The 25,455-nt window shown below is 35.4% G+C and overlaps 1 protein-coding gene across 1 annotated transcript; it reads left to right on the forward strand.

Moving 5' to 3' along the window:
• Positions 1–16,070: 16,070 nt before the first annotated feature.
• Positions 16,071–21,517, forward strand: LOC110709238 (succinate dehydrogenase subunit 5, mitochondrial-like). Its single transcript, XM_021887451.1, has 4 exons — positions 16,071–16,376; positions 18,920–19,230; positions 19,308–19,493; positions 21,159–21,517. Exons 1-4 carry the CDS (start codon positions 16,229–16,231, stop codon positions 21,216–21,218), a joined length of 705 nt encoding a protein of 234 aa, XP_021743143.1. The 5' UTR covers positions 16,071–16,228; the 3' UTR covers positions 21,219–21,517.
• Positions 21,518–25,455: the final 3,938 nt, after the last annotated feature.

Raw genomic sequence — 25,455 nt, forward strand, 5'->3', positions numbered from 1 at the left:
GGAGGAAAAACAGTAAAGTTAATGAAGAAATGGATGATATTGCATCTGTCAACAACCACCTCTCCCCGTGCATTGCAACAGCTGTTGATGATAGTGAAGTTTATTTCTTAGTGAAAATTGATTTCTCATGCTGCTCAACTTTTAAGGACCTGGATTTAGCAGAAAGGATGTGGTGGGTTTCAGAAACATTGGATAGTTATGAAGTTAAGAGGCGTGTAATCATCCAGGAAGTCTGTCACTGGCTATTTTATCTCTATCGAAAGGCATAGTTACTTCCAACTTTGCCAAAATCCCCCTCAGAATCTTGGTCATATAAAAGCTTTCCAAAAATCACGAAGACGATTTGATAGCCTCCTGATTAATATATACAAGCTGACGAACACTGCTGAAATCCCTTGTGGGACTGCAATTTTTTATTTGCAGTGACCTAAATGTAGTTGAGAACTTGAGGAATTCCCTTGTAATAAAATCAGTACTACAGATTATCGACACTTGTAAGGCACCAGTGTCCAGTATGGTAGAGCAAGAGGCTACTGGTACTAGCAAGTATAAGGTCTCATCACTAAGAATGTTAAAGAGTTGTAATAGCACCTATATTCATTTTGATTTCCATTGTGCATAAAAATTTGTACAAATAAAAGCATAGTGACAAGTAAAAATCAGAAACAAAATTACACTGGTTTATACATATAAAACTACGAGTTGTTTTCTAGGTGGACAATGTTTCAGATCATTACTAATGATGATATGCAGCTTCAACTGAGTTTCTTTACTAAGGGTGCATACGATCCATCCTCGGAAGTTTAAGTATTATTCTACTGTTATCGTCTCTGCTCAACATATGAGCCAGAAATTCAAGAAGTTTTTCAAGAAATGTGACTTATAGATGTGAACGGATGATAAAAATAAAGCTGAATGTAAATATTAGTAGGGGTTGTTTATAATTGATCATGAGAAATAATTTTTAGTGAAGTGACCACTATTCTCAATCTTTAGAGTTTAGGCTCTTCAACTAAAAGTGTACTTGAAAACTGATTGTTTCCTAGCAAAGTAAACTGTAAATCATGGTTGCTTTAAAGGACGGGACTTCCTTTAATCGTTAGAGCGTGTATGGCATTTAGGGTTGGAATTTATTTTAATAGATGTGAATATATTAAGGGACAAAGTAAGGAACTGCCAACAAATTTTAAGGACTTGCATGCATGTAAACAGTTAACACAAATAAAAGAAAAATCGAAGACAACCACATAAAGTTGTTGGAATAACGAAAGGTAAGAAATTGAGCGTCAAGCATTCTCCCTATCGAGCACGAGTAGAGACGTAAAAAGACTTGAGAGAAGGCCTAGAATTAGACACCACTCTCGCCTGGTAGGGTGTGAGGGATTTTAGTTTCATGCTGCTCGATCAGGCCATGGCTGTCGGCTCAGGGTTGACCGTTGGACTCCAACGGGTTTCTCCGTGGATACTCTCTTTGGATTCTTCTTGATTTGTAACATTTGTAACTCCTTCGTCTATGAGGGTGTTTATTGTGATTAATTTTTACATTTATTCACTTGTTGGAGAGGTTACATTTTCCCCTTTATTTTTCTTGCATAGTCTATATATTGCTTGGAATTATTTCACAAAAGATATAATACACATACACACATTATAAATATCTATAAAAGTTTTAAAAACATTTCTTCTTCTTTGGGAAATGGGTATAAGTTTATATTACTCCTATTTAGGGTAAAAATATCCCTACCATGTGGTCTAATCATATGGTGACATGTGGCCTAATGAAAAGGCCACACGTGTCCCAATAGACAACTAACACATGGAAAACATGAGAGCACCTGAATAGGTAAAGGCCTCCATTACATTAGGAGCATAATTCTCGAGAGAAGCGCCAAAATGGCTCCCCCAAAGGACACGTGTCCTTACTTGATTACACAGCCAATCAGTGCACTAAATTTTTAGGGCACCAACCCTTGAATGCACACATTCCCACCCAGCCCCTATAAAAACCCCAATCATTAATGATGGGAGGGGTGGATTGAGACATATAATAAAAAGGCATACAAGGTTCTCTAACTTCTCTCTACTTTCTGTCTCTTAATATCTTTGTTTTCCGATTACTAACTTGACCCCCAGCGGCGAATATTCCGTCAAATGGAATATTCGTTGTTTTTGCAGGTGTCTGCGGTCGGTTATTGTAGGGAATATTTCAAACCAACCCACACTTGAGCCCCATTATGATCATACACTTAAGCATGGTGGCGTCCAAAGGGAAGGAAACTAGAGCAAAAGATTCGCCAACAAGTTTTAGAAACTTGTAAACCATTCACAGGGTGAAGGTTACACCCCTTAACGATCCAAGAGATCGTTAACTCTAATAGGTCTGGAACCATGACTGGAAGTTTAGGGATGAAGGTACAAATCCAACCTAAAAGAGACTGAACCTGCCCTAATAATAGGCTTCTACTTTATTCTTCTTTTATTCATGTGCGTTTTCTGACTAACATGCAATCAATAGATTAACCCTAAACCTGTTTAATCTATGTTGGTTGAAATATTAATGCACAAACAAAACTATTATTGGAGATAACTTGATTTATAATCATATTAGCCCTAAATAACATTATTAATTATCTTATTAAGCGTGATTACAATTACAAATTTCCTTTAATCATGCATAAAAGGTGCGATCAAACAATAACAATAAATAACATCAAAAACATAATAATAAACATCATAATATCAATTAAAATAATCATGTTAAAGCATAATAATAGCAAGATCCGAGGCATGATACTAACAAGATTAATAACAAACCCTAGCATGTCACTAAACAATAAAGATCAAAGCTTTAGCCCTAACATGATACTAACATGATATAAGGAAAGACATAGGAAGCATCATAATAATCATAATTGATATTAGAAACTTAATTATTACCCTAAACATGATACTAGGAAGCAATAAAACAATCTAAGCATGATACTAGGAATTAATAAAATAATCTAAGCATGATTTCTATATCAAAATATCAATAAAACAATTAAATTACTTACTTCGATGCCTCGTACCTCTTTCTAATAACAAAATACACACGTTAGTAAATTCAAGGAAAAATAATAAATCAAAACAATTAAATTAAATAATTTAAATAGAGATTAGGGACCAAACCCTCAGAAATATAAAACCTTTCACGTCTAGGGCGAAGGCAACTTCCAACTTGGCTAGGTGTTTTCTAAAGCTAATGTATGAGTAATTTTGAGAGAGGGAAGGTTTAGAAAAAGAAAAGAGAGAGAAGGAAAGCTTTTAGCTTTTAGAGAGAGAAAGATGATTGTTGTGAATGTAGAAGATTTGAAAACAGGGAGAAACGACCCCTATTTATAAGAAAAATAGCACGGGATCAAAGAGAATCATATTCGGAATAAAACTCCTCTTGTCGCAAACGAAAGGAGCCAGCGCCAAACGACGAGCTCGTCGCTAGACGAAGAAGACCAACGCCAGGCGACGAAGGTTAGCGCCTGGCGACGACTCTGTCATCTCGCGCTGGTCCAAAAGTCAACGCGCTTTTCCACGCGTAATTACCTTCAACACTGGTTGCAGGTAATTAAGCGACTGAGCAGTTTTCGAAATCATATTTAAAACATCCTTTTTAAATAATAGGCCCTTCTCTAGATCATCGGGCCACCATTGAAAATCATTGGTCCTAATCTAATTTAATCCATAACTTCCTCATAAGTCATCGAAATTGGGCCTATAATATTGTAGACACCTACTTTTAGCCTCTTGTCCCGAAAGGAAGTGCGATGATGTTACAAAAATCCGTTCTTCATGCTTGATCAAAGTTGAAGTGTTTATGGACTATGAAAAGAATTATGAAGTAAGTTGAAACCCATATTTGAGACCAATTTATCTTAGAGCCTTATCCGATACTAATTAGGCCTAAAACGGGTTCATACATGTTTAAACTTGATTAATAACGAACCCAAATGCGTCAAATGCAATGATTAGATCCAATGGAACCTACATTGTTTAAAAACCAAACAGATGAGCCAAACCTCAAATTACCATGTAAGGCCTATAAAAATAGGTAGCCCTTTCAAAGATCTTTCTAACGTTATATTATCATCCCAATTCTGAGCCAAAACGAAGAATTTATGATCAAAACACTAAACCGGGCCCTAAAATCGACACCCTTGCACTCTAACGGCCATAACTTTTGATCCATAACATATTTTAACCTAATTATAACGACATTGGAAAGTGGACATTCAGATATTTCCAATGATATCTCACACGCACTAATCCAACTCCGTAATCAAAAGTGATGGAAGTTTTAAAAATGCGTTTTCGTATAAGGCAAACCGCAAACCAGCGCAACTCAATCAGTTGCGCGCGCTTGGCGCGCGCGACTCATTGAGATGCGCGCGGCACCCAGCGCAACTCAGAGAGTTGCGCACGGCACCCAGCGCAACTCAGATAGTTGCGCGCACCACCTGATGGCGGCGGCTCTAAAACCCTAAACATAGATCCATACGCCTATAAATAGGGGTCTTCGTTCAGCATTACGTGGAAAGAAAATTCAGAATTAAAACCCTAGTATTCTCAAAACCCTAATCTCTCAACTTCTCTTACTATAATACTACTTTTTCTTCTCTCTTCCCAAATACTTTCCAACCCTAATTGAATCCATTGAAGTCCTTGGAGGTACGAAGAAGAAAGAAAGTCCATAAACACATTAAATGGAGATTTTACATAAAAGAAGAACGGTTAGTTTCCTGAGCACTTAGATAAATCACTTTTCCTTTATTGTTTAAATAACTTTGATTGAATAAATAGTGTTGTTTGATCACTTTAAACAAACTTTTAATAAATTACTTCACATAAAACTTTTTCATTAATCAAGACTAGAATTTGAATAATTAATTGTTTTATCACTTAAGAGAAGGTGAATATTGTTTATTTATTGTTCTTTCACGAATATTGATTAAATAAGAATAACGAGTTTTTCAATGTAATTCCTACATGATTAATGCGTGTAAATAAAATCACTAACTTAGTTTTAGGCATCACGTTGCATATATTATTTGGTGATGAAATTGTGAAAAAGGAAGAGCTAGTAGAGGCCGCACTAGGGCTAGAATAGCAATTCCTCCTTAAAAGGAACGTTATTTTAGTACCCTCGCTCCCGAACTCATTTCTGGTTTATGTAGACCAATTTGGGCATGGGTAAACTTACGATTCATGCTAATTATCCCATGAACTCCACATGGGAGAAAGGCATGAACGAGGTTTATGAGTTTTCCTAAAACTCATTGGCGACTCCCTACTTGTTTCTTAAAAAAAAGCATGATGACAAGATCAATTCTAATTCAAGGTCCCCCAAACAGTCAGGAATTCAAATCCTACTACACCTTAACAAATGTAAATTCCTAAGCTTTTAAAGGGCCAATGGGCATCTAAGGAAGGATCCCCTTACGATGGGAACACCCTCCTTACAAATATATCATTGGAAAGCTCTTTTCGAGCCCAATCCAACTACACTATTATTGGACCTTTATTATGGACCAAACCAAATTGGACTGGCTATTTTCATAAATAGGAGTAAGAAAAAGAAATATTTTTAAAAAACAGAAAGAGAAATATTTTAATAAAAACATCCTCATCATTAGACTTTCCACACTTTCACCTCGTTCGATAATCAAATGACGTGAAAGGTATTCATCACTGGGTTTGGTTTTAGGGAGACACATTTGGGTGTCTACAGTTATCTAGACATACTCATGACCTGTATCCCGAGAGATTCCAAAAAACCCATAACATTTGGCGCCGTATGTGGGGATACTCGTCTGAATTTCTAAAGATGGTCAAAAACCCGGTTTTGGTCAGGTCAGAAATGCAGATAATATTGAGGTTAATATTAACAACAATGACCCATTGATCGCTTCATTCCATGAGGTCGAGGATCCTCTTGTGATGGCCGACTCTCTACAAGAAACTTTGCCCAAGTTCCAAAAGGAAATTTTACCCTCTTTTTCTAGGCAGCCGCCCAACAAAGAAGGAAAGGGCACTAAAAAGAAAACCCATGGAAAAGTGGCCAATATTGAGGATGCAAGAGCTACCCCATTTAGGAGGCAACCGAGGTCCCCTAGGGTGCCTAGGACAAAGTGGTCGAGACTCCTTGAGAAATCGAATTCGGTGGAGAGGGGGGGACATTAGGCAGCCACTCAGGCAACCAAACTAACCATCCAAACGCTTCAAGGGTGCTAGGGATTATCTCAAGCAGAAGCGGTAGGAGCGGGCTGACCAGTCCTACTACTTGGATATGGCCACCACTCTTACCATTCCGGATGAATTGTCAAACCATTCCCCCTCCAAGTATACCAGCTCGGACAGGACCAACAGAAATCCCACCACACTCAAAATCCAGTTCCCTTATCTTAACCAGCTTAGTTTCAAGTACCCCGTAATTACGATGTAATTATGTCGTCTACTCAAACGGGCAATATGGCCAGCCTACTCTATTGGTCAGTATGACCTTATCTCAAACGGGCAATATGGCCTGTTGTACAAGAAGGTAGCTTACCTGGCCGGACCAGACACTCAACCTTAGCCTCTTGATTGGTAAATGCGCTTGTTGACTTTAGGTGACAAGCCTCCTTCGATTCGTTTTCTCAAGAAATTTTCAATTCTCCATATCTAGTAAAAGTTAAAAGCATACTTGTGGGTGCCTAAGATGGTACGAGCAACCCTGAAGAGCATATCTCCTCGTATAGGAACTTGATGTACGTACAAAATGTGGATGATGCCACTTGGTGCAAATGCTTCCCGGCCACTCTCAAGGGTGTGGCCCAAAACTGGTTCAACAGTTTGTCGGCTGGATGCATAAATTGCTTCACAACTCTAAGTTGGTTGTTCGTTGGAAACTTCTCCTATAAAATATCACCCCGGAAGACTAGTTTTAACTTGGAAAATATTGTTCAATAAGAAAATAAAGACGGGTTGCATTCGTACGTCCAAAGGTTTAATATGGAGAAAGCACAAATTCAGAATTTGCTGAATGAAATTGCCTACTCGAAATTTCTTCAAGGATTAAGGCACAATGATTTCAAGTTTGATCTGATCAGGTTAAAGATTCGGACATACGTAGACATCTTGCGAGAGGCCGAGTCATAAATTGAGGCATCAAATTTCTATTCGCTTACTAAAGCGGAAGAGCCGGCCAAGGGCGTTGAGACGAAAACCCTTTTCTCAGCACGACTCGGCCGGCAAAAAGAAGCAATCAAACAACAAGAAAAAAGAGGTTTGGGTGGCTGACTATCAACATACCATATCCAAGAAGGCCAAAACGTACGAACTGCATTATGAATTCAACAAAGATTGCTACTCGATCTAAATGGGAGATCAAGGATAAGTTCGAGTTTGAGAAGGGGGTGGGCCCAATACATAATCAAGAACAATACAGAATTTTTGTTAATTATCAATTTTGTTTTTTAAAAAAAAAATAACAAATGAGGACATGACACGTGGATTAGAGCAAGGTATAATAGATTAAGTGACCTGCTAGATTTGATACAGGAGAAAAAGTAAGTATAAACTTGGGTTTATTTTAAGCATATTTTAAAGTTGGTTTATTTTGAGAGAACGAAGCAAAGGTTGGTGTGTTCTTGTTAAAATTTCCTTATATTTTTTAAATATTTATTTACTCTCATTAGTGTTATTTAATTGAGTAAAGTATAAGATTAGTCTTTATGTTTGGGGTTTGTTTGGATTTAGTCCCTATAGTTTCAAATGGTTGAATTTAGTCCCTCAACCACCACTAAGGATGGTCTTATTACTGAGTGGACCAAACTTGAGGAAAACGTTTGCTTATTTGGCAATTGAACACCAAATATGAGGAAAACGTTTGATGACTTGGCTTTCAAACGTGAAACCTTAGGGACCTGCAAAAGAGGAGTAAGCAAAACATAAAGGAGCTGAAGGCATTTCTCTGATTTAATTATTGCTGATTATACTTAATTGAGGTAGTTTTGATGATTTATTCACAAAAAAAAGTTGTTTAAACTTACAAGACTTTAGTAAATGCATTTTTAACAGCCAAAATAACTGAAATTTTGTGTGTATTCAAAAACTAGCCTTTAGAATTCAACATGGCTATATAATAGTCTTCATCTTCAACACCAAAAATAGTCGGACCATCACCAAAAATTCATCTGCTGCTTGAAGTAGTTCGTCTGTGGAATTCTTGAACAATTCAGCCTTGAGAGAAAAAAAAAATCTAGTTAGTTTTGATAATGTCTAGTAGTAGTAGGGGTTCATTTGGCAGTGGTACTACTTGCCACGGTGGTTTGTCATTGACAAGAACTAGTATAGATCATGGACTAAAGACAACCCAGGAAGGAGGGTCATGGCATGTCCTGATTACAATGCACACACAAACAGAAGGGGATGCAGGGTTTTCAAGTGGTTTGATGAAGGGAGATTGACTGGAATAGAGATGTGATATTAGGTTTAATGGAAGATAAGAAGATGTTAGTTGCTGATGTTGACCACTTAAGGGAGAAGATGAATGAAGCAAAGGACTATGCAAGGAAGATGCAGACAGAGTATTTGATGCTGAAGATGAAAAGGGAAAAGGGAAGGGTTTCTATAGGGTTTAAGTGTGAAGTGTGGGTGTTAACTGCATTACTACTACTGTTTGTTTCTGTTTTTGTGATTAGCAAAATTTTAAATTAGTTATTAGTTGGAATAATAATGGTACTCTATGTATTGACTTATATGAATGAATGAGAAATTGTGTTATGCTAAGTACCTTAATGTTTCTTGTTTGATATTTCCAATTGTCTTGCTCTAGCTTGATTCTGCAATTCTTGGGCTGAAATAGTTTGTTGGTGTTGGGAGTTCTATTCAGGCTGAGACTGTGATAGAGGGTACTCTTGTGAAAATAGAGTAAATGATTTGCTCCCATTCAAAGTCTGAATAGAAAGTTGCTGGTCTTTGACGAGCTGGGTTAGGATTGGTGTATGGTTGTAAAGAGTGAGCAGAAAGTGTGTTATACATATTATAGGAAACAGAAAATTGTAACTCAACAGTCAATTAGGAACAGAATACTCACTGTTTCAATCCTTTCAAATCCATTGGGATAGGTGTACACTCCAACAACTCTGTTATGCATAGGGATAGAAGTGATGTGGCTTGTAGTTGTAGAAGGGTCACTGTTAACTACTTTGTTGCAAGACCTTTTGTTATGGCCTAGAAGTCCGAAATTTGTGCATTGTTGATGTTGGCTCTTCTTGCTGGTCTTGTCTGATGCACTGACTTCTGTTGTGGTAGCTTCACTTAGAACTGGTTCTTCCCTTGAAGAAGAAGTAGTGTAGTGTTGTTCTGTTGGTGCATTCTTGCAAGACCTTTTGTTATGACCTCTTTTTCCACATATTGTGCATTGTTGAGGCAACCATGTCCTTCTTAATTACCTTCCCTTTGACAGAGACTTCTCCTACCCCTTGCCTTCTATTTTTTTTAGGTCTGTGATTAACTTTTTTGAGGGGTGGTGCAGAGATTGACTGATCTGAAGTGGGACATTCTTGTGGGCCATTGAGTGGCTCTAAAAAGTACAGGTGTGACAATGCATAGGTTGACTTTCTAAATTAATCATTCACATATGCCTCAGGCTGCGCAACTATGTTCCATATAGCTACAATTTCATGCTTGCATGGTACACTACTGAGTTGCCATGCGTTGCAGCTACATGTCCTGTGGGCTAAGTTGACAACATACTTAGTTTGTGTTGCCCCTTCCCTAACACCATAACAGAAGCCCACCATCCCAAAAAGCAATCCACCCTCTTGCCCAAATCTCGTGTTTCTCTAACTGTTGGTGAATCTAGGACATAGTGACATGTCAGCTTCTTTCATCATATCTCTCTTTTTGTGAAGTCTTTCCATTAAACTCTCTCTGGTGTCTTCCAACATTGTTATGATTGGTTTGAGTCTGAATTTCAGTATGAATGCATTAAACACTACACTCATATTGTTTTCTATACTATCACAACAAGATAGAGGAGTGTAAAAGGCCCTGCACTACTTCTTGTAATTCCTCTTCATAAGGTCTTCAGCAGCATCATTTGACAGTTCTCTAATTCCCTCAATCCTTGCAAGGAAATCATTTTTTGTGTTGTGACAGGGTAAAGTCGTATCCCCTAATCAAAAATAAATACCTAAGTCCTCTAACTAAAGTAGATAAGGAAGTAGGGTCGATCTCCACAGGGAAACAAGTCTTTTTACTCCTAATTAATTATTATAATCTAAATTATCTAAGTAACCAATATTTATAATTGAGTATGAAACTAAACTACAAAGAATAGGAATAGGGAGAAAACAATATATAAAAGGATCTAGGGCATAGGTTCACCAATAAATAATACTTCAGGGTAAAACATAGTAATCAATCATTGACATTGCATAAATAACATGATTAACGGGCTCTCGCAATTTATTAATCAACATAGATCTAACAGGCTCTCGCAATTTACTAGATCTAAGTTCTTATTGAAAATAGCCTTTAATATCAAATTAACATCTTCTCGATTCATCAATTTAATATAGCTATACTTTTACAAGCCGCAATTGTAAAACATTAAAAAAATTCAATAAGAAATTATCATGCAATACCAATAATCAATAATAGTAATCATCAATGCATCAATTAACCAGATTGTAAAGGGCTCTCGCTACGTATTACAATCACACAATTAATTTACCGGTATTAAATCTCATCTCTTTTAATCTTGACTTAACCATTTATAAATTAACTTGCCTATTGAAACTAGACCTAAACATTAATTCTCATCTCTCGATTCTTGAATCAATATTGTCAAACTCATGCATAAAAGATAGGCCTAATCTAGTCATAGAGCATTAAATTAATCAATAGGAAATTAATCTAGCATTGATAATCAACAACAATAAATTACCCCTTCATACTATTTATTAGATCCCCATAAACCCTAGAAATTAAACTACTCACACATAATTAAATATAAACTAAACAAAGAAATTAAACAAGACATGATAGAAGAAATAAAATAAATAACTGAGATTAAACAAAGAGTTGTAGAGAGAGAAACAAGAGAGAAAATAATACTAAGAGTTTAATTAAGGGAGAGAGAGAAAAGTCAGAGAGATAAAGAGAGAAGAAAAACTAAACTAAAAAAAGAAAACTAAAAACTAAAACTAACTAAAAAAACAAAACTAAACTAAAGCTACCAACCTACGTACTACTACCCCTTTTATAAGAAAAGTCAAAGGACTTTTATTCCCACTCAAACTCCTCACCAAACAAATTCCTTCAGCAAATAAAGACGTGTTCAGCGAAGTAAGGCCCAAGGATTTGTAGGCCCAATATCTTAAATAGCCTAAGTGAGTCGCTGATTATATCTGCCCGATCGGGCCATGCCTCCCCCGATCGGGCCCGGTTAGCTTGGGCTGCAAGCTGGGCTTCAAAGCTCTACCTCCCTTTTGTTCTTGGACTTGGTCTTTTAGAGCTCATTAGCCCAAATTCATTCACTTGTTTGATCCGTGATATAAGAACTTGTAAAATCTTGGACCTTCTCTTGTATCAAGCCCTTAATCACCGGATTAAATTCTCTAACTCGGCCTTGGGCTTAAAATATACGGTCATAAGATACGATCCGACTCTAATATTTTCGTAGTGGCTCAATAAGCTCAGGAATTATCGTAATTCTGCAAATTCCTACAAAATAATACCAACTCTACAAAAACACTAGAAAACGTATATTAGTAATAAAAATAGCTCCGTAGAGCTCAAATAAGCAAAAATATGATCGTGGGACGGGGAATAAAAATATATATAAAATAGACTTATCATGTTGCTTTTGGCTATCATCCAGGACTGTTTCCTAAGCTCAAGACTTCCCCCAAACACACCTCTAAAATTGTAGTACACATGTCTTGCACACACCCTTGTTTCTGCTTGAGGGAAAACTTCAGCCACTACCCCAACTAATCCTTTTTGCTAATCAGACATAATTTTGTACCCTGTACCTTCAAGACTACCTAAGTCAGTTTTTAAAAGGCTCGAAAACCAGCTTCAAGTGTCTGCACTCTCAACCCTCACCACTGCCCAAACTATTGGGAACATTTGGTTGTTCCCATCTCTCCCAACTGCTACCAAAAGCTGGCCCCCATAAGGTCCTTTAAAAAAACACCCATCCAGTGAAATAAATGGCCTACAACCACTTAAAGAACCTTTCCTTAAAGCTTCAAAGCAAATGTACAGCCTATCAAACACTTGACCATTCAATTTCAACTTCACAGTGTTCCCCCTGTTACTTCCCAACATATCTTGTGCATACCTTGGAAACAGACCATATTGTTCCTTATACTCACCAAGTATACGACCTTGCCCTCTCTTCCTAGATTTAAAAGCCATGTATTTAGTAATTCTGATACCCTAATCTAACCAAACTCAATCCATTATATCATGCAACCTCATGTAGGGGTTTACTTTAAACTGATTCTGGTAGGTGTTAGCAAGCCATGAAGAAGACATTGTCTTCACCTTGTGAGTTCTACCACATGTATGCTCCCTAACATATGATTAAACAAAAAAATAATTCTTGTCTTTAGTCCATGAAGCCCAAATCCTACATGGGCATCCTTTACTCTTGTGCTCACACTCAACCCCCACTCTACTCTTATTATTCTTACTGAAAGGCATGTTCCTACCTTGAGACACACATAAGTGCCTTAGGGCCATTTTAAATGCAGTTGGGTTCACAAATTTTTGTCCAAGGTAGGAGAATTAATGTGTTTGGATTCACTTTGTTCATTGTGGTTGGATTCACTCCACTATACTTGTCTTAGCGGAACAAGATATCCACAATCAGCTTCATCATCTGATTCCACAGGGCTGTCAAGGTCATTCAATCTCTCAAAATCACTTCTAACATCAACAACACCTTTAGATGCAACAACCTTTTTCAACATCTCTACCTCCTCTTTATAGGATTTATCATTTCTTTCATAGCTTCTTCATCCTCCTCATCGGTAACTTCTGTGTCATAGTCTATATATGGTTCATTGTGCCTAAGAATATGGTAACCATCACTAAATGGATCAAAATCACACCCCCCTTGAAGTAACCCCATTAATCCACTCCTTTTCCCCATGTTATGAATCACAAATCTACTGGTTTCTTGATGTTCAGTGTATATGTGTATGAGTTTGTATTCCATGAGTAAAGCCAAGAAAGGATCACATATGTTGCTTTCAAATCCCAAATATCTGATGCCACTATTAAAATCCTTCCTAGGATCAAAGAAATGGACCTTAACAATGTCATCATATACCCCAACCTAACAATTAACTCCTTCACATAGGCTCCATCAACATTTTCAGGTATATTATCAAACACATTAATTCTCCCACCCAAATATGAAGATTGACTACCAAGCTGCCAATACCCACCATGATGAACAACCAAATAAGCATTCAACTCCATAAACAATCTAAGATGCACACAATTATAAAACAACATATAAATGACAGTGCTCAACATAAATAATGAAAGAGATTAATTAATAACAAACTGCATTTTCATAGATATATAATAATTTTCAATCCTTACAAAAGTGTTGTGATTGATACGACAATGTGTTACAACTTCCAATCACATTGTCATCTACAATCACAACCAATGCAATTCAAAAGAGTACGAATCATTTCCTACAATGCACAAAAAACTTCCCTAATCTGCAGTGATTCATAAGGCCAGTTTCCAAAAACACATCATGGCCAATATCCTAACATTGTTACCAAAAAACTACACCTACCCCTACTCCAACCAATACCCCAACCCCTTCTCAATAGTCTTCTTCCCCAAACAACAAGGGAAATCCCATCAAAGTAAGCCCACCACTCCCCATTCATCCCAAGCCATAATTCAGAACCATCACCATCAACTAGTGACTCCAAGGCCCACTTCTTGGTGGTAGTTTCCTGGTTGACTATAGAAGGACAATACTCCTCTTGTACCACATCCTCCTCCAATCCTTGCACATCAGTTTCACTTGCTTCCCAGCCTAGTCATTAAGTCTTGGAAACACATTCTTGCACATTATCTCCTCCATGGACAACACAGGGTGGGATTCATCAAGGCCATGTCGTGCAATCCTTCTCCAACCCCTGCACACTCTAGTTATACACTCACTGTCCTTGGGGTCTCTCAGACGAGAGAAAACTTCCACAACTAACACGTCAGACAAGGATAACAGTGGTTGAAGTTCATGAAGTTTGGCCATGGGTAATCCTAAGTAATAAAAACCAAGTGTGAGTGACTATACAAACAATTCAAACACCCCTGTTATTTACACAACTTAAACAGATTTTCTAGGGTTTCAAATCAACATCAAAGTCATAATTCAATTTCATTTGTATCATCTACTAACAAAACACAAACAAACAACTTAAATGTAAACCAAAATCCACAAAATTGACTACTAAATTCAACTAATCATCAAACAACGAGTAAACCCTAACAACACCCATATAATGATCATCACAATTTCGAAAAAAAAGAAGCGCACTTAGAGACTAAGCAATGTACCTTGCAGAATACTTCAAATTGACCCCAAAACGACAATCAAAGTGATGATTCGCCTTCTTTGAAGCTTTAAAAATGGAGTGCTTCTCTTCTGAAACAGAGGAAAGGATATGAAAGGGCGCAACCTTTTTGGTGAGAAATGATTTTTGTAAATACTGAATTAACTATGGATCACTGATTTAGCGCGCTTTCCCACGAATGTAACCTCAGTTAAACCTTACTAAGGTTAATTCTAAATCATTTTACCTTAGTAACCTTCAACAACTTGTGATTGGTCCATGTGTCCCACTTACCCTTAATGTTAATTGTTTTACTGAAACGTGCAGAAGAAGCTTCCCTATTGATATTCTTCGCCACGTCATAAGGTTTCACGTTTGAAAGCCAAGTCATCAAACGTTTCCCTCAAGTTTGGTGTTTAATTGCCAAATAAGCAAACGTTTCCTTCAAGTTTGGTCCACTCAGCAATTGGACCACCCTTAGTGGTGGTTGAGTAGGGGTTTAAGATCCGGATTTGGAATTGGTTGGAACCGGGTCCTAAAATTTGGAATCGGAATTGGAATTGGTTCAACCGGGTCCTAAAATTTAGGAATTGGTATTGGAACCACCTGGTACCGGTTCCGGTTCCGGCTACCCACTTATGTATGAAATTGTTAATATATAATACAAATTATAATTCTTATTTTAGTTAAGCTCATTTTTAGTGTTTAATACTTATATTTATATATGCATTAAGCTATTTGTATTTATGTTGGGTATTAATAATACTTTTTTAATTTACAAATTAGATACATTCAACATATTTTTATTATTTAAAATTTATTTAGTTTAGCATATATTAGGTGACCGGGTACCCAATCGGTTCCGGTTTCAAAAAGTTGAGAATTGGAATTAGAATTGGTTATAACCAGGTCCTTAATTTATTACCCGGAATTGGAACCACCGGGTCCAATTCCGGTTTTGGACTCGTTGGTTCCTAACCGGTTCCGGTTTCAATTCCGGGTACCCGGAATTTTTGCTCACCCCTATGGTTGAGGCCTTGAGGGACTAAATTCAACCATTTGAAACTAAAAGGACTAAATCCAAACAAACCCCAAACATAAAGGACTAATCTTATACTTTACTTGTTATTTAATCTCATAAAAGTTTGACATTTATGTCCTAAAATATTTGTTTACATATTTGACTCATTAATGCTATTTCTCCCTCCGTTTTTAAATACTTGCTCCACTTTCCTTTTACGGTCGTTTTTAAATACTTGCTCAATTTCTTATTTGAAAAACTTTTATAATATTTAAATCATGTATTTTGACAAATGAGACCTAATTTTATTAGTTTTAGATTCTCTCTGCCTTAATTTACCTTCCACTAACCCTACTACCTTATTAGATCAAACTGAAAGAGGTCCTTGAACATAGCCAACTATAACGCGAATGTCAACCTTGACCTCCACCTCCTCCTAATTCCCAAACTTTGGCAAGTTTAGTGTTGCATTTTTACTTTACAAATCTCCCATTTCTCATTTTCTCTCCTCCTTGGTACGCACCTCTCCGTCCACCACCCAACCCTTCAATTTCTCTCACCGTCAAAGGCGGAAATCCAAATAATCTCGAAGATGTTGAGGGTGGCAGCAAGGCGCCTCTCTTCTCTCTCCTCTTCTTCATGGCGTTCCGTACTTTCCCACCGTCATCAATCTTCTCGTTCCTTCTTCAATCTCTCACCCCGCTCTTCGTCAACTCCGTTCAATCATATTTCTTCATCAGGTCCTTTCTCTTTCTTCATCCATTTTGCAATTACTATTAGTTTTGATTTTATTTTTCTGGGAATTTTTTTGATTTAATTTTGAGTTTATTGGAATTCTGGGTTTAAACATTGAAAATGATTTTCGGGATTTTCTGGGTTTTTTTATTGATCTGTTGTAATTTATTTTCTTTTTCATTTGAATTTCTAGGTTGGTTTTGGTTTTTGAGCACCTGGTTTTAATTTTTATGTTGTTTGATGAATCTGATTTAGTGTGAAAATTACAGAATTCTAACTATGTTATTTAACTTGAATGATGCAAATTTTTAGGATCAATGGTAAAGTTTTGTTGATCTGTTAATCATAGATGATTGGCACAAAGTGCAAAATTCTTAGTGTAACTTTTTAAAAATCTAGTTTTAAGATAAAGTTCAAATTAGTGCACTAAACTTATTTTGTTATGTAAGGTAAGTTTTTGATTGGATTATTCGTTTTTTTGTTGGGAGTTGTAATGTTGAAACAATCATTCTAGCCCTCTGAAATGGTTCTGCTCCGTAAAGTATTTCAACCTCGGCCACCCCACATCATTTAATTATTATGAATAAAGGAATATATTTAAGAAGCTTGTGGTTTAGTATAAATGTTATAGAGTGATGAACATTGAAGGCAATTATGGTTTTTACATATTCAATCTTTCATCATGTAGACTCTTGGACTCTTGGATTGATATCTTCATTTCTTGATGTACTCATTGCCAATGTAATTATTTTTAGTAATGGGAACTTCTATGAATTTAGTTTCCTCAATGTCCTTATGACGTACTCATTGCCAATGTAATTTTTTTTTAGTAATGGGAACTTCTATGAATTTAGTTTCCTCAATGTCCTCGGAATACTTTTTAATAGCATAAAAAGACTTTAACATGATTACTTTGTAAAGGAAAATCATGGAATGGTAGGGAACAAGAAGTCGTTTTTTTGTTAATCATGGAACGGTAGGGAACAAGAAGTCGTTTTTTTTTGTTTCAATTTGGTCAACATGTTTCATTTGTCTCGCTTGCCAATGCATCATTTTAACCTTAAATATATCTAATGATCAATAAGAAAAAACTAAAAACATTGTAATACACCAAAAAAAGGTTATAGTTTAAAAATAAACATTGAAATAAATCTAACAAGTTTCCACATGTTGATGATTTTTCTTATCAATAAATCACAAAAGTTAGCCAAACTAGAATTTTGAATGATGTCAAAAGTCAAAATGTATCAACTAATTTATTATGGATGAAGTATTTATGAAAGATGTATTACACCCATCAAGCTGAAGTTGATTGAGGGACTATACAGTTTGTTGTGTTAAATAAGTCGAAATGTTATGTACAACAGTGCTGTATATACTTGTAAAGTAGTCATTTAGTTGTAAGATCTTGTATTGTATGTCTGTAATCTTTACTAGAACATTAATTAATACTCTATGTGATTCTTGGACTGTCCACTGTCTCTGCGGATGATGGTTGCTGACTTAATGGTATAAGGGTGTCCCAGAATTGGGATAGTAAACATTGCCCTGCTCCATTGCTTATTTTCCCATTTTAGAAATACCTAGCCCATACTTCAATTTGCATGCTTATGTTGCAAGGTTGGGGCTTCATTCTAAGGATTGAATTACATATTGACAAGCATATAGTCAAATCAAGCCTTTTTTGGAACCGTGTGAGAAGAATTTATGGCTTCTATACTTTCACTTTTCAGGCTTCAACTAGCTAGATTGTTCTACTTTTCTATGCTGTGTCATCTCCATATCTATCCCCAAACATGCTCTTTACTGCCTTGTTGCAGTACACAGGTTCTGGTAACAGTAGCATCCTGTCTTTGTTATCGGACACAGAAAGCTTACCGCAGTTAGGAGGCAATGTAGGATTTGTGCATTTTGTTGCCATTCATTGCATAGTGTCACTGTCACATTAAACTTGATTCTTATAGTAAGCTTCTGTGATATGGTACTTTCCATTTCTCTAAGCTGCTACTCGTTTGCTGCTTATGTTCCTTACTGTTGAGATCTTGCTATGCTATTCTGGTGCCTCAGCAAGATGGACACTGGGATTATTTTTATCTGTACAGCATTGGATATTAATATTGTTTTTGGGTTTTGATCCTTTTGTATTTTAAAGAGCTTTGGCGAAAAACTATTAGTTTTCTTGCTGGGCCTTGGGGAATGTACTTATATTTTGTTTCTTCTTCAAATGAAGAAAGTTATCATCTTATCTGGGTTGTGTCAGTGGATTTACTGATGTAGGAAGGTATTGAAAGAACTTTATTGTCAAAAAAGAAATGATACTTTTTATTATGTAAAGAAAGAAGCAAGGTCATTGGTTAATACGATAGTTTCGAATTTGGTGACCCTTTGCTGTTTCCATTGCAAGACTTCTGATTCCTAGTCTTTTTTGCTGCGCATAGTCCTCAGATGAATCCATGATAACTGTCTCAGGATGAATCCATGATAACTACATTTATTTGATGCAATTCCTTTCCTTTTGGTTCTTTTTAATCTTATATGTTATGGACAGATTGCAGGTCCCCCTTTGGGTTGGCATTTGGAAGCATCCGTTCTTTCAGTAAAGATGTGGCTCCCTTGCCTGACATAAAAGATTCAGAAATAAAAGCTGTGTTCAAGGACTTCATGGCTGCAGACTGGGGGGAACTCCCACCTTCTCTCATCAAGGATGCATTAAAAGTCTTATCAGAAGGTTCTGATGACAAAGTTGGCAAGGAGGCCTTGAAAAGCATATTCCGTGCAGCTGAGGCATCTGAAGAGTTCATCGGCAGTCTTGAGACCTTCAAAATGGCAATTGATGACCTTGTTGGAATGAGTGGCGAGGTATTATGGGACATAATCAAATACAGGCTTATTATAAGTAGAGTTTTCTGTCTTATTATGCCCATTTTATTGTGTAGAATGTGAAGCCTCTTCCAGAACACTATGCTCAGGCTTTGAAGTCAGCTTATGATCGCTATAGTAAGTATCTGGATTCATTTGGACCTGATGAAGTCTATCTGAAGAAGAAAGTAGAGTCAGAGTTGGGAAGGAGGATGATTCATTTAAAGATGAGGTGCGGTGGTCTTGATTCTCAATGGGGAAAGGTATGAAAAGCATTTTATCTTATTGTCTATTCCTGGATTTTAAAATAATATGTAGGATATCTAGAAGTGACATTTATTTTGTGTGTTCCACTGTGTGAACTGGTTAGTAAAGCCAAAGTACATCTGAAATATTGAAGTGTGGCTTAATAGTTGTGGGCACAATTAATTAGTCTTATAATTGCTAAAAAGATATCAAAATAATCGCCTGAGATATGTTAATTGAAAAAATAGGTCAAGGAAAATCCTCCAGTTAGAGAGATGGATTCTTGGTGTGAGTTTGGAGACTTTTACTTTATGACTATTATGCTTAACCAGGTTAAGTCCCGTGTCATGCACGGTAATTTTTAATACTTAATATTTATCATTAGTTTAACACTATTATTTAATTATAAAAAATTATACCTAATTGCAAAATAGGATGAAAGTTCTGTAATTACAAAAAAAAATTTAAAAATTTATCACACTAAAAAAACAGAGAGAATAATATATGCATGACTAATAAAAATAACTATGAATTACATTACAAAGTTATAGATAGCAAACTATTATAGTATTATTACATATTATTGTATAAAAAAATAAATAGGAAATGAAATATTATTGCATAGTTTGTATTAAAAGCTTATTTAAGAAGCTGTGGCCCAAAAAAAATAAAAATAAAAATAAAAACTTTTGGAGGGAAAATTTTTAATCAGGAGATGACATGTGTCATTCCTGGTTTCGCCTTTAGTATAAAGTTATAGATAGATTGCGTGTGTCTAGTTTCTATAGCTAGGAGCTAACGTTCAGGCTGTGACTTCAGAGTATAATAATAATTATGCTTTCATATAATAATGATGTAAGTGATACAAGATATGCTGGGAACTTATTAAGCTAGAAGTATCTGAGAATGATTGTGCCAAAAAGAAACTTTTTCCAATTCATTTAGGTTTTTTAACTCCTCTTTTTCAACCTCATAATTGATATTTGAATATCGTATTATGATGAAATTGATGTGTAATTGACTACAAGGCTCTGTATGTTTTAATAAAAACATTTTCATAGAAAATTATTATACTACATTTCTGCAAAAAAATTTGGCTTTTTTTTATTGAAGGGTGGAAAACGATTTTCCCATTTGTGGAAATTACTTTTTAAGAGAAGGAAAACCATTTCCTTTAGGAGAGGTATGCCACATTTTTCTATTCCCTCCTCACTTCTCTACTTTCTTTCATCTATCCTCCCCCTCCCTTTCATCTACATTTTCCTTATTCTCAATTAGCTTTCCTATTATCAGACAAAGGAAAGTGCTTTTAACCATTATGTTTTGTACTGATTTTTTTTATTTAATTATTTTTTTTTCTTTGGAAAATGATTTTCCATTAAAAATATTTTCTGTCAAAACAAACAGAACGTAAATGGGGGAAAAGGAGTTTGTTGTTCAAACCCAATTTTTTTGATGTTGGAAATTTGTATGAAATTCTTTACTTGACCATAAATTCACATCTTAGACCTGATATAGTAGGTGTGGATACCGGAAAATGTTCAACTATTTGATAAAGATTTCTGTTGAAAGGTTGAAGAGCCTTAACAAAGGACAGATTTCTGTTATCCCTCTCTACAATAACTTTTATGTACACTGCAAATTCAGTATTATTCAACTATACTTTTCTTTCTCACTTGTAGGTCACAGTCCTTGGCACTTCTGGAATATCCGGTTCATATGTTGAGCAAAGAGCACCATGATAACAAAATTTATGTTGAGGAATGGATTGTATTCATCCTAGATAGAAAATCTCTGTTGGAGCTGCATAGCATTTTGAATAAAGAGCTGAAAGATTGTCTAGATGAAAAACTAAGCATCTTAAACTTGAAGTTTCTTGTCTCATGTTGCGATAGAAATGTTATTGCGAATGAATTTGTAGAAATTTACCGATGTAATTTACAAAGATCGGTCATTTCCTTTCTTTTTGATTTAACAAAAGAGGGTGCAACACTTTCGCGATTTTCCTTTGATATGGATCATTTTATTTTGGTTGTGTGCATCATTGCTCCCCCATACCACCCTCTTCTATATAGGTTAGAAATAAATGCTTGTTTAGTTTACTTTATTTTTGCTTATCTAATTTGGTCTGCTGATTGTTTAATTTGATCAAACTTTGACCTTATGTATATGATAATCTGTAAACAAGAAATATATTAAGTTGGGTTTTGTTAGATTCGTATTAATGTGTATTTTATTACTACCTCTGTTAACTTTTATTTGCAATTTTGAGGTATTGTTTGTGAGATATAAAATATTCCAAAGTTGCAAATAAAAGTTAACGGAGGTAGTATATAATTTTATTTTTTTAAAAAAAAATCATTTTGTAATATAGATATTTAACAATAAAAAATCACACATAAAATGATCTAGTTTTTTTTCATTATTGTTGTTCATTGAGTTAATACTACTTGAAAGTACTAAAGTTTGCAAAAAGTTTCACTGAAGGTATTGAAGTTACAAAAGTTTCAAATAGAGTACTCAAAACTACCTTACATCCTCTTCAATGGTGAGACTCAAGTAAGTATTTTTAGGAGAGAGATAGTATTTATTGCAAAGTATACTAATAAGTTGGTATCCAAACTCTAAAAGAAAGTTGCTAAGTTTACATACTCAACCATAAAGTATACTAATAAGTTGGTATACCAATAAGTATACCAACTCCAAAAGAAATTTGTTAAGTTTAGATACTTAACTTTGAGTTTCATTTGACAAAAAGTGTGACCTTTATCAATGTTATAATATATTTTGTAACTTATTTAAGTTTTATTATTTTTGTTTTTTTTTTAAAAAAAAGTACAATATGAATTTAGTGGGCCATAAATTGAAAGTGACATTAGTATTCTTTAGAGAGTTTTACCATTGGGGAATTAGACTTTACATGAGTTGATAAATTGAGAAGTAGGTTGGGTATCACCATTAGAGGTAGAAACAATTCATTTGTATTTCAATACTCAAACTTGAGTTTCACCATTAGAATTGGTCTTTATATATATCAAATTTTGTGAAAAACTACCTTATAAATAAAGTGTTGTAAGAAACTACCTTATAAAAACTAAATGTTGTAAGTTGCTACTATTTAAAGAAAAAAAGGGGGGAAATTAGGGGTTATAACTTAGAAGGGGGTTATGGAGATATTGGGTAAGAATAGGAGAAAAAAAAATTTAAATAGGTCTTTTTTAAAAATAATAAAATTGATTCATAAATAAGTCATACGACATCTACAAATAGATTTAGATTTAACAAATACATAATGATTGATTAAAATAAAAACATACGTAAGCAAAGCAACGATCATTGTTGCAAATCGTACATTCTTTATACCCTCTTTCATATCGTTGTGAATTACAACCTTCTTCGGCGAGGGGGTCTATCGATGTGTTGTAGCTATGCAGAAAATTTCCGTCTGATTCGGTAGATTGTTGTTGAAATATCAACCTCTTTTTAAATCCCGCACAAAATTTTACCCATGAAACAACTCTATAGCAATCCATGAAATAAAAAAGCAAATCCTCCCTCAAAAGAGAGGAAAAATCCGGTTTTTCGAATGAGCCAAATCCTCCTAAAGAATAAGAAAAACCCTGTCTTTTGAGGGAGAAATATTCCTCCTAGAAAAGGAAATGTTATTATAAACCTAAAACAAGAGAAAAAAAACACACAAAAACAACGATTGGGGCTTTCCACCGGTAAAAACCAATGGAAGCCCCTTCAAAATTCAACAATGGGAGTTAGGGTTTTAAAGAGAGAAGAGAGGAGAGAGAGGCTTGAAAATGGGTCATTTAACGTCCCTTATTCAATGTAATAATTTGACAAAAGGTAGCTTCTTACAACACTAAGGGGGAGTTTGGTTTACATAATTAAGGTATAAGGTATGAGTTTAAAATGGTTTAAACTCATAGCTTATGTTTGTTTTATGATCTTAAGGGGGGAGGTGGGTTTGACTAATTCCCATATTTTTAGGTATCAAATTTAAAAAAAATAAATGCATTCCAAAAGCATACCAAACATATGGTATTAAGAATCAAGTTCCAAACTCATACCACTATAATTTCATTCCTGATTCCAACCCCATACCATTTTGCGAACTAAATGCCCCCTAAGTGTTTTATAGGGTAGTTTCCTACAACATCTAGTGTTTATTAGTTCCTTAAAACATTTTTTTTTCATAAGATAGTTTTTCACAAAAACTAAAATGTATAAAGTAGTTATTCACAAAAAGTCCTAAAATGACATAAACTCCTAATCTAACTTATAACATTTATTTTCACCTAATTTAACTCGTATCTAAAAAGATAAATTAAAACAATTCAATCCAAAAAATTCATTCAACTGGATATAACTCCCACGAAGGCAAAAACACCATCGGCGTCGTCACCGCCGCATCTAACCACCACCATCAATTGCTGCTGCATCTACCACCACCGTCAACGTCGTCGCTACTCATCACCATATTTAATGTCGTCACCTGAGTGTTCCTTTCTTTCCCCCGCTCTCTCTCTCTCTTTTTAAAATTGTTTAGATCTGATGGTTTCAGGGGTGAATGGCTAGTTTGGGGTGGTTTTGATGTGGTTCTAGGTGAGTACGAGTAGTTTTGGGTTAGTTTAGGCTGAGCGTCAGTGGTTTTGGGGGTTGAGTGAAGGTGGTTGTTTTGGGGGCTGAGTGAGGGTGGTTGTTTTGGGGTGGTTTATGTTGAGTGTTGGTGGTTTTAGGTGATTCGACTGAGAGGGACTTGGTTTCAGTGTGGTTTGAGTTGAGAGGAGGTGGTTTCGGTGTCGTTGGGGTTGAGAGAGGGTGATTTTGGGTCTATTCGGCCTAAGAGGGGGTGGTTTTAGGATTGTTCGAGGTGCGTGTGGGTGGTTTCTAGGTGGTTCGGGGTGAGAGGGGGTGGTTTCAGGCAGGCGTTTGGCGGTTTTGGTGTGGATGATGTGGGCTGACAGTTGTGGCTGCTATTGGTGGTGCCGGAGTGGTGGTGTTCAATTTATTAATTAAATTCACTTTTTCTCTCCTACCTTTAATTATCTACCAAAATTATTATTGAAGAACACCAAACATTAGTATGTACCCTTTTTTTTTCCCTGCAAATGTTAACTTGTTTTAGTAAGTCACTTATGGTTGATTACTCTATTTGAAACTTTTGTAACTTCTAAACCTTCGGTGAAACTTTTTGCAAACTTTAGTGCTCCCAATTAGTAGTATTAACTCCTTGTCCATTCTTTCTGTATATGTTGAAAGATGTTCATTAGCAATCTTATAATATGTTCATTAATTATAATACTTGTAATTTCTCACATCAAAAGTTGTTTGCTTGATTTATATTTTAGTGCTTGTTCGTTACCAATATTGAATATTGTTCCATTTAAATTTAATTTGTTCATCATCGTATTGAAAAATGTTTATTTGACTAATAATACTTGTTCATTTCATGTTGAAAGATGTTTATTTAGATTTCAATACTTGTTCATTTTTAACAATTGAATTATGTATCTCCCACTACACAGGTTAAGCAAATAAGAAAGGTGAAAACGACAATATACATATTGAGAATAGATGTGTATCGAGAAAACACACAAACATCATAAGACTATGTATGAATTAAAAGGTATAACATTTCCCTCCCGGTTCTAGGAGATCTCGGGATCGAATCTCACCCCCGCCCTTGTGGCTCTCTAAACACCAAAAAAATAATAAAAGGTATAAACATACAAAAAGGAGAATGATTCCACTTACCAAATGTAACAAAGAATGTTCATTTAACAAGACACATATACATTTAGGATTTAATGGTTCACTTTCATGTTTATGAAACAATTACATTTTTTTTTCTTAGGAATGAAACAATTACATGTAATAGTATAAAAATGTGTTATTATTGTAATTCAATTGGACATTATTTTTTAACATTATTTTATTTAAAAAAATAGAATTATAAGACGTATGTAG

This window comes from Chenopodium quinoa, unplaced genomic scaffold, assembly GCF_001683475.1.
Source record: "Chenopodium quinoa cultivar QQ74 unplaced genomic scaffold, ASM168347v1, whole genome shotgun sequence".
In the NCBI taxonomy this organism is placed as follows: Eukaryota; Viridiplantae; Streptophyta; class Magnoliopsida; order Caryophyllales; family Amaranthaceae; genus Chenopodium; species Chenopodium quinoa.